General features: G+C 39.9%; 1 protein-coding gene across 1 annotated transcript in view; it reads right to left on the bottom strand.

The window, feature by feature from the left end:
- LOC139760933 (teneurin-m-like) overlaps positions 1 to 16,325 on the bottom strand; it is a 395,107-nt gene that overhangs the window by 178,149 nt on the left and 200,633 nt on the right. The window contains exon 6 of the mRNA XM_071684709.1: positions 325 to 560. Within this exon, the coding sequence (XP_071540810.1) occupies positions 325 to 560 (236 nt within the window). The remainder of the gene's footprint in view (positions 1 to 324; positions 561 to 16,325) is intronic.

Genomic DNA, 16,325 nt, shown 5'->3' with positions numbered 1-16,325 from the left:
TTACAGAAAGAGTAAAAATAAAAGAATCACAAAAAAGGAGAGTTACCCTTGAGTAATTGACATTCAGTTTAGCAAAACTGTAGGGTAGAGATAAGTGAATACTGCATATAAAACTTACATCTTTGGATGGGTAGAAATCACATGAATGAAATAAGTGGGATAACTGAAATCAAATAAAACTAGGCATAGGACAGGTGAACTATAAATGGCAGATTTACCCTTAAGTAGGATGAACTTCAAATAAACATCAAAAAGAAATATGTTCATATCACATAAACAAAGTTACATTCTAGATATAAGAACCTTACATTATGATAAACTTACCCTTAGGGTAGGTGAGCCTGGCATGGATGGCATTTCCTCCATCACCGCATTCCATCCTATCCCCCGGAAGGCAGCGTTGGCCAGAGCCTACCACAGCAATAGTGTTATGGTGTGTGTCTGACACATTCTGGGTTTGTTCCAACTTAAGCACTTGATGAGCCTCAGGATCACTCACATACACTGATCCATCCAATGGTGACACAGCAACATGATATCGGTATGACACACGGGTCTCACTGTGGGGGTCAAAGGTCAACGTTTTATCTATTACTTTGGCTAAGATGACATATCACGTCACATATTTCTTTTAACCCTTTCACTGTGGAAAGTAAATATAAGGCTTTAATTCTTGTCTGTTCACTGTAGCTGGTAGCGACATGGATCCTGCATTTGAAATTTCCACATTAGATGTTTCATATAAATACTTATGATGAACGTTGGTCTTTAACTTGCTGCCAGACACCTGTCAAATAGAATCCTTTGGTATGGAGTAGTATCCCACTTAAATATGTTGCTAGTGGTAAACATTTCTACCATAAATGCTAATACCAAAATAAATGTTCATCCTAAATATCTAACCATATGGTTTGCTATGTGCTAACATGAACAATGATGTAAATTATTGTACCAGTGTAGTGGAAACAAAAAATTCATTTTTTTCTATGTTGGAGGCTCTTGTCACAGAAAAAAGTCCACATCAAGACAAGGGAAAGTATTTACAAATTTTGGAGGATGTAAAAAACCTGTCTTTTAAAATGAGCCAGGTCAGAGTTATTGGGAAAGATATGGAGGCAGATAGCTCCAAAGTTTTGAGGTGTAGGAAAAGATCCAGTTATCAAAATGGCCCACCCCTGAGTTGCCAACAACCACACAGTAATCATGTGATGCAGGAGCTTGCCAAGTATTGCATGGTCTAGCTAGTGGTGGGGGCACACAAACAGCCATCTCTTGAGAGCAAAAAACCAAAATAATACCTATAGAAGAGAAAAAGTGAACCAACACTACAGCATAAAGAAAGTGGGTCAAGTTCTGAAGGTAGCCTAGGAGAGTTTATAAGTCAGATTGTTTTCAACTTAACTCTGTCAAACAAGGATGCAGAGCATGAAACACCCCAGATGTGAGAGCAGTGCCTTATACAAGGATAGATCAATCCTTTGTATAAACAGAACAACTATTCCGATGAAAAGAAATTTCAAAATCTAAACAGGACTCCTATTTTCTCACAAGGCAGACTTAGCTATTCCCATTATGTGGAGTTTCCAAGAAAGAGGGGAATTCATAATAATACCAAGTATATACAGAGACTGAGTTTGGTAAAGTGTGTGAAAGAAGAAAGTTAAGAGTAAATGTGAATAAGAGCAAGGTTATTAGGTACAGTAGGGCTGAGAGTCAAGTCAATTGGGAGGTAAGTTTGAATGGAGAAAAACTGGAGGAAGTAAAGTGTTTTAGATATCTGGGAGTGGATCTGGCAGCGGATGGAACCATGGAAGCAGAAGTGAATCACAGGGTGGGGGAGGGGCCGAAAATCCTGGGAGCCTTGAAGAATGTGTGGAAGTCGAGAACATTATCTCGGAAAGCAAAAATGGGTATGTTTGAAGGAATAGTGGTTCCAACAATGTTGTATGGTTGCGAGGCGTGGGCTATGGATAGAGTTGTGCGCAGGAGGGTGGATGTGCTGGAAATGAGATGTTTGAGGACAATGTGTGGTGTGAGGTGGTTTGATCGAGTAAGTAATGTAAGGGTAAGAGAGATGTGTGGAAATAAAAAGAGCGTGGTTGAGAGAGCAGAAGAGGGTGTTTTGAAATGGTTTGGGCACATGGAGAGAATGAGTGAGGAAAGATTGACCAAGAGGATATATGTGTCGGAGGTGGAGGGAACGAGGAGAAGTGGGAGACCAAATTGGAGGTGGAAAGATGGAGTGAAAAAGATTTTGTGTGATCGGGGCCTGAACATGCAGGAGGGTGAAAGGAGGGCAAAGAATAGAGTGAATTAAATCGATGTGGTGTACTGGGGTTGATGTGCTGTCAGTGGATTGAATCAGGGCATGTGAAGTGTCTGGGGTAAACCATGGAAAGTTGTGTGGGGCCGGGATGTGGAAAGGGAGCTGCGGTTTTCGGGCATTATTGCATGACAGCTAGAGACTGAGTGTGAACGAATGGGGCCTTTGTTGTCTTTTCCTAGTGCTACCTCGCACACATGAGGGGGGAGGGGGATGGTATTCCATGTGTGGCGGGGTGGCGATGGGAATGAATAAAGGCACACAGTGTGAATTGTGTGCATGGGTATATATGTGTGTGTATATATATGTGTACATTGAGATGTATAGCTATGTAAATTTGCGTGTGTGGACGTGTATGTATATACATTGTGTATGGGGGTGGGTTTGGCCATTTCTTTCGTCTGTTTCCTTGCGCTACCTCGCAAACGTGGGAGACAGCGACAAACAAAAAAAAAAAAAATATATACAGTGAGTCAAAAGGTGAAATTACATAACCATTGAAGGAGAGAGAAAAGCTGTGATTGTTTTCAATGGAGAAATGGGCAGAAACTGAGTCTTGAAGGTACTAACATAACCAGATTTCATCTACCCCAGTGAGATATCCTGTCCAAGTCTGAATTTACTGAGAAACATGGCTTGAGACAAGATGAAGATCGAGTGAGAGATGAAAGAGCAGAATTGAACGATGTGGAGGGCGGCAGTGTTGAGTCATCAGGCTATGAGCGCATTTGGTTATTTGTGGAAAAAGGGAAACTGATAAGTAGGAGAAGAAGTTTAGAGACACGACAGAAACCTAAGGAGCACTGCTGTTGAGGGTGAAAGGGATATAGGCTAATCAATCAACAGCAACAGAGATAGATCAGATAAAGAAGACTCTAAATATGAGGGACTAAAGTCAGGGAGAGAAGCCAAAAGAGGAGGGCTTAAAGTTGAAAATGATGATCAATAAATTATGACATCTTATTTTCGGATGAAATGTGTTTCCCTTTCTGGATTTTGGGGAGCTGAACATGAATGACCAATAAATTCTCTACTGGTTATGGTGTCTCAAAAATTCACTATCTATATATTACAGATATTAAACGCTATATTGATGACACAGGGCACTGACACTGGCTTACCTCGGTGAACACGAAGCCACTTCACCTGTTCCTTATCTTAAAGTTCTTAAGCACCTCTTATTACCATTCAGCAATAGTCCAATAACACTGCTGAACTCCAATAATCTTTCTGGTAAGTACAAAACACAGACACTGTCACATTTTCATCAAGGAGAATCCACTGTTGCAGTCGTGAGCCCAACAGTTCTGCTTTGATCCTTTTGGGTTCAGCAGACATAATGTTAGGTTCAAAATCAAGATCTCTTGATGCTGATGGCTCATGCTTCACAAAGTTTATCATCCTGTTCATCCTCCAAATCTAGGGAAAATTAATTCAAAGCTTCCAGAATGGAAAGTTTCTCACTATTGAGTACTTGGCACACAGCTGATGGATAGCTTAGGGAACACTTTTTCTTTGTGGAAATACCTTGCTGGACTGGAGGCATAATGCAGAAGTAATGGTCACTGACATGATCTGTCATTTCTCTCCACACCACAGACACAGAAAAAGATATCAATCATGTCTTGCAATTCAACAAGTTGCAAAAGTTTGTTGCACAAGTTATTGCAGCATATGTGTGAGGTCCAACTCTTTTCCTGGTCCTTAACCTCACAGCCAAAATAAAGACTGGAGACCTTCCTAATGATCAAGGTTGTGTAATGCTTCTGTGATGCATAGGTCACCTCCCAACAAAAACAAAAGTTATCAGCACTGTTCAAGCACTTATTGATGTTCGGCTAAGAAAAAACTCATGTCAGTCACACATGGCCCTTCGCACAACTAGAGTAGTACATTTCAGCAAAATGACAGAAAACAAGCACATGGTACTGCAAAAAGCCATAAGTGTTGTATTATATTGTATTAGTAAAAAAATAGGCTTGCACACACATTACAACATTCAAGCCAGCTCCAACTTGTACATGGATTTGGGGACATGAATGACAACTGCATGATATGAGCTTGACACAAACAGAAATACTGGGGTATAAAAATAGAATTTAGGTAATATGTAGGACACATGTGTAGTGGGAGACTCCCTAGAAAGATATGATAAGAAACAAATAGGGTGATACAACATCTGGGTGCTCATTGCATCATACACTTCCCACATTCAAGGTTGCTAGATCTTGCCGTAAAGCCATACACCAAAACAATGCAAATCGTACATACTGGGACCCACCCTGTATCTTCAAAACTGGAGTCAGTTAACAGTCTTAAGCATAATATTGTGCTCAGTACCCCTAAACTGATAAAGATTAGTTGTTTAAATTTCCAAAACATTTTGAATGTTAATCATTGTAATGAAAAACTCATTAGCATAATAGTGAAACTTGCTACTACCCATGTTCTTTAAAGGAGCTATTTGGATGACTCCTTCTAAATGAGTCATACTCATCTATTTTACTTATAAAATTCTCAGTTACTCTTTCTGAGAAAGAGTTCTGGTGTTACCCAGGACCTCATTCCAGGGGCTCAGGTAGCTCAAAGCTGCATTACTTTCAGTAGCAAGGAAGAGTGAATCCTTTGGGGTGAGAAATTCTTGAATGAGACATTATTCCCATTGATACAGCCTTGCCAAAGGTGACTTTTCACTCCTTGGTGAACCTCATGCAGTAACATCAATGAAATATATGATTTTTCAAACAGGGAAAAGTAACCCCTGTCAAACAAAATGTGAAAGCTATTATCATCCTTTCTTTCAGTTTTTCAACTTTCCCCCACACAAGGAAGAGTATGCATTGTATTGAAACTTTGCTGAAGAAATGGCTACATGCTTATTTCTTATGAGTACACTGCAGAACTGTTGCAGTTTAGTACAAAATCAAAGGTTCTTTATCTTTCTCTATGAAGTTGGTATTTATATGAAATATCAATTTGACTGTCATAGTGACCTTTTCAATCTGGGCTAAAATTAGATGCATTTGTGAGACATGAATATACATAATCATCCTTGCTCTGGAGGTAGCAAGTAACAAGGTAAAGATTACAGTAAACTTAATCCAAGATGTACTGTGTTAACTAACAAGGACATATACATTTATAAAGCTCATGGTGGGTGTTACTGGAATCCAACTGCATGTCATTACACGGTGAGTAAGAAAGTCACCTTTAGTAAGGAATCACTGTTCAGGGATAAAAAGGAGCAGTCTTTTTAAAGAACATCCCACTTCAAAGTTCATCATTTTCTGATCCTGACTAAAGAGCAGCCTTTAAGCTGTAGGAGCCCAATAAAAGGATGCTCCCTAGGGCTGTTGAATAAAGTCATTCTGATGGAGTGTAATTTCACAGAGTTGTACTGACATAACATTTAGGTCTCTATTAGTAGTGCATATTTAGAAGTTACAGTTGTTACATCTCTAAGTGCAACTTAGCCTCTAAGGTCATCTGTTGCTTTATATGAAAGAATTGGCTGCTTGTTATTCTGGATAACTTTTCTTGACTTCTCCAAATCATCCCTGACTCTATGTACCAAAATAATACAACACCAAGTGTGCGTTGGCTTGCTGTGCAATTAGCAGACAAAGGCTGCATACATAATGTTTTACTGAATAAAGTTACATGTTGCTTAAAATGGTCAAAACCAAGTGAGAATGGTACCATAAATGGGTTTTACTTTTAAGAGTAGACTTTAATGGTATCTTATTATCAAGCTTTAACCCTTTAACTGCAGAGGTTCTGATATCCAAGGTGCACTCAATGAGCAAGAGTTTCTCAAGCATTCTAAAAAGAATATCTCATAACGGTCGTCAGTGAGATTAACCATAATATTTTCAAATAATATGAAACACAACTGGGTTAAACTTTGCTTATGTTTACTACCCTTGTGCATATGAGGTACTCCAGGAGTACTCTCAGGCATATGCAGTGAGATATGGGATTTTTGGAAGTGTTTTTTCATAAAGAAATATGATTACTAAGGATCATCATTACTAATATCTATTATCTTCTAAGAATGTCATAGCTTTAACAATTATTACATAACGTGAGGGTGCAGATCTTATCCAGGTGTCCTTAACAGATACACTTATACTGACCAACATATAGCTAAAATTTAGGAAAAAGTATCAAGTAAAAATGCAAGAGATGCTTCTGCAGAAGTTAGTGACTGAGTTTGGTAAAGTGTGTGAAAGAAGAAAGTTGAATAACAGCAAGGTTATTAGGTTCAGTAGGGTTGAGGGACAAGTTAATTGGGAGGTGCATTTGAATGGAGAAAAACTAGAGGAAGTGAAGTGTTCTAGATATCTGGGAGTAGACTTAGCAGCAGATGGAACCATGGAAGCAGAAGTGAGTCACTGGGTGGGGGAGGGAGCAAAGGTCCTGGGAGCATTGAAGAGTGTGTGGAAGGCAAGAACGTTGTCTCGGAAAACAAAAATGGGTATGTTTGAAGGAATACTGGTTCCATCAATGTTATATGGTTGCGAGGCATGGGCTATAGATAGGGTTGTGCAGGGGAAGGTGGATGTGTTTGAAATGAGATGTTTCAGGATAATATGTGGTATGAGGTGGTTTGATTAAGTAATGAAAGGGTAAACGAGATGTGTGGAAATAAATAGTTGAGAGAGCAGAAGAGGGTGTTTTGAAATGGTTTGGGCACATGGAGAGAATGAGTGAGGAAAGATTGACCAAGAGGATATATGTGTCGGAGGTGGAGGGAACGAGGAGAAGTGGGAGACCAAATTGGAGGTGGAAAGATGGAGTGAAAAAGATTTTGTGTGATCGGGGCCTGAACATGCAGGAGGGTGAAAGGAGGGCAAAGAATAGAGTGAATTAAATCGATGTGGTGTACTGGGGTTGATGTGCTGTCAGTGGATTGAATCAGGGCATGTGAAGTGTCTGGGGTAAACCATGGAAAGTTGTGTGGGGCCGGGATGTGGAAAGGGAGCTGCGGTTTTCGGGCATTATTGCATGACAGCTAGAGACTGAGTGTGAACGAATGGGGCCTTTGTTGTCTTTTCCTAGTGCTACCTCGCACACATGAGGGGGGAGGGGGATGGTATTCCATGTGTGGCGGGGTGGCGATGGGAATGAATAAAGGCACACAGTGTGAATTGTGTGCATGGGTATATATGTGTGTGTATATATATGTGTACATTGAGATGTATAGCTATGTATATTTGCGTGTGTGGACGTGTATGTATATACATTGTGTATGGGGGTGGGTTTGGCCATTTCTTTCGTCTGTTTCCTTGCGCTACCTCGCAAACGTGGGAGACAGCGACAAACAAAAAAACAAAAAAAATATACAGTGAGTCAAAAGGTGAAATTACATAACCATTGAAGGAGAGAGAAAAGCTGTGATTGTTTTCAATGGAGAAATGGGCAGAAACTGAGTCTTGAAGGTACTAACATAACCAGATTTCATCTACCCCAGTGAGATATCCTGTCCAAGTCTGAATTTACTGAGAAACATGGCTTGAGACAAGATGAAGATCGAGTGAGAGATGAAAGAGCAGAATTGAACGATGTGGAGGGCGGCAGTGTTGAGTCATCAGGCTATGAGCGCATTTGGTTATTTGTGGAAAAAGGGAAACTGATAAGTAGGAGAAGAAGTTTAGAGACACGACAGAAACCTAAGGAGCACTGCTGTTGAGGGTGAAAGGGATATAGGCTAATCAATCAACAGCAACAGAGATAGATCAGATAAAGAAGACTCTAAATATGAGGGACTAAAGTCAGGGAGGGAAGCCAAAAGAGGAGGGCTTAAAGTTGAAAATGATGATCAATAAATTATGACATCTTATTTTCGGATGAAATGTGTTTCCCTTTCTGGATTTTGGGGAGCTGAACATGAATGACCAATAAATTCTCTACTGGTTATGGTGTCTCAAAAATTCACTATCTATATATTACAGATATTAAACGCTATATTGATGACACAGGGCACTGACACTGGCTTACCTCGGTGAACACGAAGCCACTTCACCTGTTCCTTATCTTAAAGTTCTTAAGCACCTCTTATTACCATTCAGCAATAGTCCAATAACACTGCTGAACTCCAATAATCTTTCTGGTAAGTACAAAACACAGACACTGTCACATTTTCATCAAGGAGAATCCACTGTTGCAGTCGTGAGCCCAACAGTTCTGCTTTGATCCTTTTGGGTTCAGCAGACATAATGTTAGGTACAAAATCAAGATCTCTTGATGCTGATGGCTCATGCTTCACAAAGTTTATCATCCTGTTCATCCTCCAAATCTAGGGAAAATTAATTCAAAGCTTCCAGAATGGAAAGTTTCTCACTATTGAGTACTTGGCACACAGCTGATGGATAGCTTAGGGAACACTTTTTCTTTGTGGAAATACCTTGCTGGACTGGAGGCATAATGCAGAAGTAATGGTCACTGACATGATCTGTCATTTCTCTCCACACCACAGACACAGAAAAAGATATCAATCATGTCTTGCAATTCAACAAGTTGCAAAAGTTTGTTGCACAAGTTATTGCAGCATATGTGTGAGGTCCAACTCTTTTCCTGGTCCTTAACCTCACAGCCAAAATAAAGACTGGAGACCTTCCTAATGATCAAGGTTGTGTAATGCTTCTGTGATGCATAGGTCACCTCCCAACAAAAACAAAAGTTATCAGCACTGTTCAAGCACTTATTGATGTTCGGCTAAGAAAAAACTCATGTCAGTCACACATGGCCCTTCGCACAACTAGAGTAGTACATTTCAGCAAAATGACAGAAAACAAGCACATGGTACTGCAAAAAGCCATAAGTGTTGTATTATATTGTATTAGTAAAAAAATAGGCTTGCACACACATTACAACATTCAAGCCAGCTCCAACTTGTACATGGATTTGGGGACATGAATGACAACTGCATGATATGAGCTTGACACAAACAGAAATACTGGGGTATAAAAATAGAATTTAGGTAATATGTAGGACACATGTGTAGTGGGAGACTCCCTAGAAAGATATGATAAGAAACAAATAGGGTGATACAACATCTGGGTGCTCATTGCATCATACACTTCCCACATTCAAGGTTGCTAGATCTTGCCGTAAAGCCATACACCAAAACAATGCAAATCGTACATACTGGGACCCACCCTGTATCTTCAAAACTGGAGTCAGTTAACAGTCTTAAGCATAATATTGTGCTCAGTACCCCTAAACTGATAAAGATTAGTTGTTTAAATTTCCAAAACATTTTGAATGTTAATCATTGTAATGAAAAACTCATTAGCATAATAGTGAAACTTGCTACTACCCATGTTCTTTAAAGGAGCTATTTGGATGACTCCTTCTAAATGAGTCATACTCATCTATTTTACTTATAAAATTCTCAGTTACTCTTTCTGAGAAAGAGTTCTGGTGTTACCCAGGACCTCATTCCAGGGGCTCAGGTAGCTCAAAGCTGCATTACTTTCAGTAGCAAGGAAGAGTGAATCCTTTGGGGTGAGAAATTCTTGAATGAGACATTATTCCCATTGATACAGCCTTGCCAAAGGTGACTTTTCACTCCTTGGTGAACCTCATGCAGTAACATCAATGAAATATATGATTTTTCAAACAGGGAAAAGTAACCCCTGTCAAACAAAATGTGAAAGCTATTATCATCCTTTCTTTCAGTTTTTCAACTTTCCCCCACACAAGGAAGAGTATGCATTGTATTGAAACTTTGCTGAAGAAATGGCTACATGCTTATTTCTTATGAGTACACTGCAGAACTGTTGCAGTTTAGTACAAAATCAAAGGTTCTTTATCTTTCTCTATGAAGTTGGTATTTATATGAAATATCAATTTGACTGTCATAGTGACCTTTTCAATCTGGGCTAAAATTAGATGCATTTGTGAGACATGAATATACATAATCATCCTTGCTCTGGAGGTAGCAAGTAACAAGGTAAAGATTACAGTAAACTTAATCCAAGATGTACTGTGTTAACTAACAAGGACATATACATTTATAAAGCTCATGGTGGGTGTTACTGGAATCCAACTGCATGTCATTACACGGTGAGTAAGAAAGTCACCTTTAGTAAGGAATCACTGTTCAGGGATAAAAAGGAGCAGTCTTTTTAAAGAACATCCCACTTCAAAGTTCATCATTTTCTGATCCTGACTAAAGAGCAGCCTTTAAGCTGTAGGAGCCCAATAAAAGGATGCTCCCTAGGGCTGTTGAATAAAGTCATTCTGATGGAGTGTAATTTCACAGAGTTGTACTGACATAACATTTAGGTCTCTATTAGTAGTGCATATTTAGAAGTTACAGTTGTTACATCTCTAAGTGCAACTTAGCCTCTAAGGTCATCTGTTGCTTTATATGAAAGAATTGGCTGCTTGTTATTCTGGATAACTTTTCTTGACTTCTCCAAATCATCCCTGACTCTATGTACCAAAATAATACAACACCAAGTGTGCGTTGGCTTGCTGTGCAATTAGCAGACAAAGGCTGCATACATAATGTTTTACTGAATAAAGTTACATGTTGCTTAAAATGGTCAAAACCAAGTGAGAATGGTACCATAAATGGGTTTTACTTTTAAGAGTAGACTTTAATGGTATCTTATTATCAAGCTTTAACCCTTTAACTGCAGAGGTTCTGATATCCAAGGTGCACTCAATGAGCAAGAGTTTCTCAAGCATTCTAAAAAGAATATCTCATAACGGTCGTCAGTGAGATTAACCATAATATTTTCAAATAATATGAAACACAACTGGGTTAAACTTTGCTTATGTTTACTACCCTTGTGCATATGAGGTACTCCAGGAGTACTCTCAGGCATATGCAGTGAGATATGGGATTTTTGGAAGTGTTTTTTCATAAAGAAATATGATTACTAAGGATCATCATTACTAATATCTATTATCTTCTAAGAATGTCATAGCTTTAACAATTATTACATAACATGAAGGTGCAGATCTTATCCAGGTGTCCTTAACAGATACACTTATACTGACCAACATATAGCTAAAATTTAGGAAAAAGTATCAAGTAAAAATGCAAGAGATGCTTCTGCAGAAGTTAGTGACTGAGTTTGGTAAAGTGTGTGAAAGAAGAAAGTTGAATAACAGCAAGGTTATTAGGTTCAGTAGGGTTGAGGGACAAGTTAATTGGGAGGTGCATTTGAATGGAGAAAAACTAGAGGAAGTGAAGTGTTCTAGATATCTGGGAGTAGACTTAGCAGCAGATGGAACCATGGAAGCAGAAGTGAGTCACTGGGTGGGGGAGGGAGCAAAGGTCCTGGGAGCATTGAAGAGTGTGTGGAAGGCAAGAACGTTGTCTCGGAAAACAAAAATGGGTATGTTTGAAGGAATACTGGTTCCATCAATGTTATATGGTTGCGAGGCATGGGCTATAGATAGGGTTGTGCAGGGGAAGGTGGATGTGTTTGAAATGAGATGTTTCAGGATAATATGTGGTATGAGGTGGTTTGATTAAGTAATGAAAGGGTAAACGAGATGTGTGGAAATAAATAGTTGAGAGAGCAGAAGAGAGTGTGTTGAAATGGTTTTGGAAACATGGAGAGAATGAGTGAGGAAAGATTGACAAAGAGGATATATGGGTCAGAGGTGGAGGGAATGAGGAGAAGTGGAAGACCAAACTGGAGGTGGAAGGATAGAGTGAAAAAGATTTTGAACGATCGGGGCCTGAACATACAAGAGGGTGAAAGGTGTGCAAGAAATAGAGTGAATTGGAATGATGTGGTATACCAGGGTCGACGTGCTGTCAATGGATTGAACCAGGGCATGTGAAGTGTCTGGGGTAAACCATGGAAAGGTCTGTGGGGCCTGGATGTGGAAAGGGAGCTGTGGTTTTGGTGCATTACACATGACAGCTAGAGACTTAGCATGAATGAATGTGGCCTTTTTTTGTCTGTTCCTGGTGCTTCCCAGCTGGAGAGGGGGGGGGGGGGGTGATGCTATTTTGTGTGTGGTGGGGTGGCGACGGAAATAGAGGCAGCAAGTATGGATAAGTACGTGTGTATGCATGTATAAGTCTGTGTATGTATATGTATGCATACGTTGAAATGTATATGTATATATATTGGAAAGGATCACAATTTTGCCCATGATCAAGTATACTCCCATGAGTCCATGGGAAAAATGAAACATGATGAGTTTATTTTCCCTGTGGACTCATAGGAATGTATGTATATGTGTATATGTAGGCATTTATGTATATACATGTGTATGTGGGTGGGTTGGGCCATTCCTCGTCTGTTTCCTTGCACTACCTCGCTAATGCAAGAGACGGCAGTTAAGTATAATCAAGGTATGAACAACAAAAATCCATAAATAAATGAAGCTGATAATCATATTCATTAATAGTCTTTTTCTTTAATAAACAATGGAGTTCTATCCATATGTGATTGGAAAAGAAGAGTAACACTCTATTTCCTGACATGGTGATTTTTCTTTGTGCATATATGATTTCCTACTGGCACGCAGATATACAGCATACACCCTAAAAGAATATCAACAAGTTGTCTGTGATATATTATTTGATATATGCTGCAGTTCCAGATGGATAAAAATTTATAAAGAAAATTATTTCATTTATTTATTATACTTTGTAGCTGTCTCCCGCATTAGCAAGGTAGTGCAAGGAAACAGATGAAAGAACGGCCCAACCCACCCACATACACATGTATATACATATACATCTACACACGTCCATATACATACCTATACATCTCAACGTATACATATATATACACACACAGACATATACATGTATACACATGTACATTATTCATACTGTCTGCCCTTATTCATTCCCGTCGCCACCCCACCAGACATGAAATGACAACCCCCTCCCCCTGCATGTGTGCGAGGTAGCGCTAGGAAAAGTTAACAAAGGCCACTTTCGTTCACACTCAGTCTCTAGCTGTCATGTGTAATGCACCAAAACCACAGCTCCCTCTCCACATCCAGGCCCCACAAAACTTTCCATGGTTTACCCCAGATGCTTCACATGCCCAGGTTCAATCCATTGACAGCACATCGACCCCGGTATACCACATCATTCCAATTCACTCTATTCCCTGCACGCCTTTCACCCTCCTGCATGTTCAGGCCAGGATCACTCATAATCTTTTTCACTCCATCTTTCCACCTCCAATTTGGTCTCCCACTTCTCCTCGTTCCCTCCACCTCTGACACATATATCCTCTTGGTCAATCTTTCCTCACTCATTCTCTCCATGTGACCAATCCATTTCAAAACACCCTCTTCTGCTCTCTCAACCACACTCTTTTTATTACCACACATCTCTCTTACCCTTTCATTACTTACTCGATCAAACCACCACCTCACACCACATTTTGTCCTCAAACATCTCATTTCTAGCACATTCACCCTCCTCCGCACAACTCTATCTATAGCCCACACCTCGCAACCATATAACATTGTTGGAACCACTATCCTTCAAACATACCCATTTTTGCTTTCCAAGATAACGTTCTCGACTTCCACATTTTTCACTTTAAAGAACAAAACATAAATGAACGGGGATTAGAATGAGAATAGATATTCAGAATTGGATTATAATCAACAGAATTCTACTCATTTGATGTTGAAAAACACTGGAAAACATCTCTATAAATAACTTCATTCATGTACATATGTTATAAACATATTCATCTATTTTTTACGATAAAGATGTACCACTCATGAATTGGTGCCTGTTCTCCTCACTTTCATGTTATAATATTGCTCCTGAAGTCCAATTTGTGTAACGAGCTTTTGGAAAAGCAGCCCTAGCATGCTTTCTTCTTTCATGGCATACTTTAGAAAAATACACAAAGATAATAGCCACCATAACAACAAGGCAAATAACTCATAAAAGGCATACATATTCTTCATTTCACAAGTTTTAAGAGATACTAAGAACCATCATTAATTTTTTTTTTTTTTTTTTTTTATACTTTGTCGCTGTCTCCCGCGTTTGCGAGGTAGCGCAAGGAAACAGACGAAAGAAATGGCCCAACCCCCCCCCCCCATACACATGTACATACACACGTCCACACACGCAAATATACATACCTACACAGCTTTCCATGGTTTACCCCAGATGCTTCACATGCCTTGATTCACTCCACTGACAGCACGTCAACCCCTGTATACCACATCGCTCCAATTCACTCTATTCCTTGCCCTCCTTTCACCCTCCTGCATGTTCAGGCCCCGATCACACAAAATCTTTTTCACTCCATCTTTCCACCTCCAATTTGGTCTCCCTCCACCTCCGACACATATATCCTCTTGGTCAATCTTTCCTCACTCATTCTCTCCATGTGCCCAAACCATTTCAAAACACCCTCTTCTGCTCTCTCAACCACGCTCTTTTTATTTCCACACATCTCTCTTACCCTTACGTTACTTACTCGATCAAACCACCTCACACCACACATTGTCCTCAAACATCTCATTTCCAGCACATCCATCCTCCTGCGCACAACTCTATCCATAGCCCACGCCTCGCAACCATACAACATTGTTGGAACCACTATTCCTTCAAACATACCCATTTTTGCTTTCCGAGATAATGTTCTCGACTTCCACACATTTTTCAAGGCTCCCAAAATTTTCGCCCCCTCCCCCACCCTATGATCCACTTCCGCTTCCATGGTTCCATCCGCTGACAGATCCACTCCCAGATATCTAAAACACTTCACTTCCTCCAGTTTTTCTCCATTCAAACTCACCTCCCAATTGACTTGACCCTCAACCCTACTGTACCTAATAACCTTGCTCTTATTCACATTTACTCTTAACTTTCTTCTTCCACACACTTTACCAAACTCAGTCACCAGCTTCTGCAGTTTCTCACATGAATCAGCCACCAGCGCTGTATCATCAGCGAACAACAACTGACTCACTTCCCAAGCTCTCTCATCCCCAACAGACTTCATACTTGCCCCTCTTTCCAGGACTCTTGCATTTACCTCCCTAACAACCCCATCCATAAACAAATTAAACAACCATGGAGACATCACACACCCCTGCCGCAAACCTACATTCACTGAGAACCAATCACTTTCCTCTCTTCCTACACGTACACATGCCTTACATCCTCGATAAAAACTTTTCACTGCTTCTAACAACTTGCCTCCCACACCATATATTCTTAATACCTTCCACAGAGCATCTCTATCAACTCTATCATATGCCTTCTCCAGATCCATAAATGCTACATACAAATCCATTTGCTTTTCAAAGTATTTCTCACATACATTCTTCAAAGCAAACACCTGATCCACACATCCTCTACCACTTCTGAAACCACACTGCTCTTCCCCAATCTGATGCTCTGTACATGCCTTCACCCTCTCAATCAATACCCTCCCATATAATTTACCAGGAATACTCAACAAACTTATACCTCTGTAATTTGAGCACTCACTCTTATCCCCTTTGCCTTTGTACAATGGCACTATGCACGCATTCCGCCTATCCTCAGGCACCTCACCATGAGTCATACATACATTAAATAACCTTACCAACCAGTCAACAATACAGTCACCCCCTTTTTTAATAAATTCCACTGCAATACCATCCAAACCTGCTGCTTTTACTACCTCTTCTCTGTTTACCAAATCATTTTCCCTAACCTTCTCACTTTGCACACCACCTCGACCAAAACACCCTATATCTGCCACTCTGTCATCAGACACATTCAACAAACCTTCAAAATACTCATTCCATCTCCTTCTCACATCACCACTACTTGTTATCACCTCCCCATTTACGCCCTTCACTGAAGTTCCCATTTGCTCCCTTATCTTACGCACCCTATTTACCTCCTTCCAGAACATCTTTTTATTCTCCCTAAAATTTACTGATAGTCTCTCACCCCAACTCTCATTTGCCCTTTTTTTCACCTCTTGCACCTTTCTCTTGACCTCCTGTCTCTTTCTTTTATACTTCTCCCACTCAATTGCAT

This window comes from Panulirus ornatus, chromosome 38 (assembly GCF_036320965.1).
Source record: "Panulirus ornatus isolate Po-2019 chromosome 38, ASM3632096v1, whole genome shotgun sequence".
In the NCBI taxonomy this organism is placed as follows: Eukaryota; Metazoa; Arthropoda; class Malacostraca; order Decapoda; family Palinuridae; genus Panulirus; species Panulirus ornatus.
The sequence above is the reverse complement of the archived record's forward strand: the minus strand, read 5'-3'. Positions and strand labels throughout refer to the sequence as shown.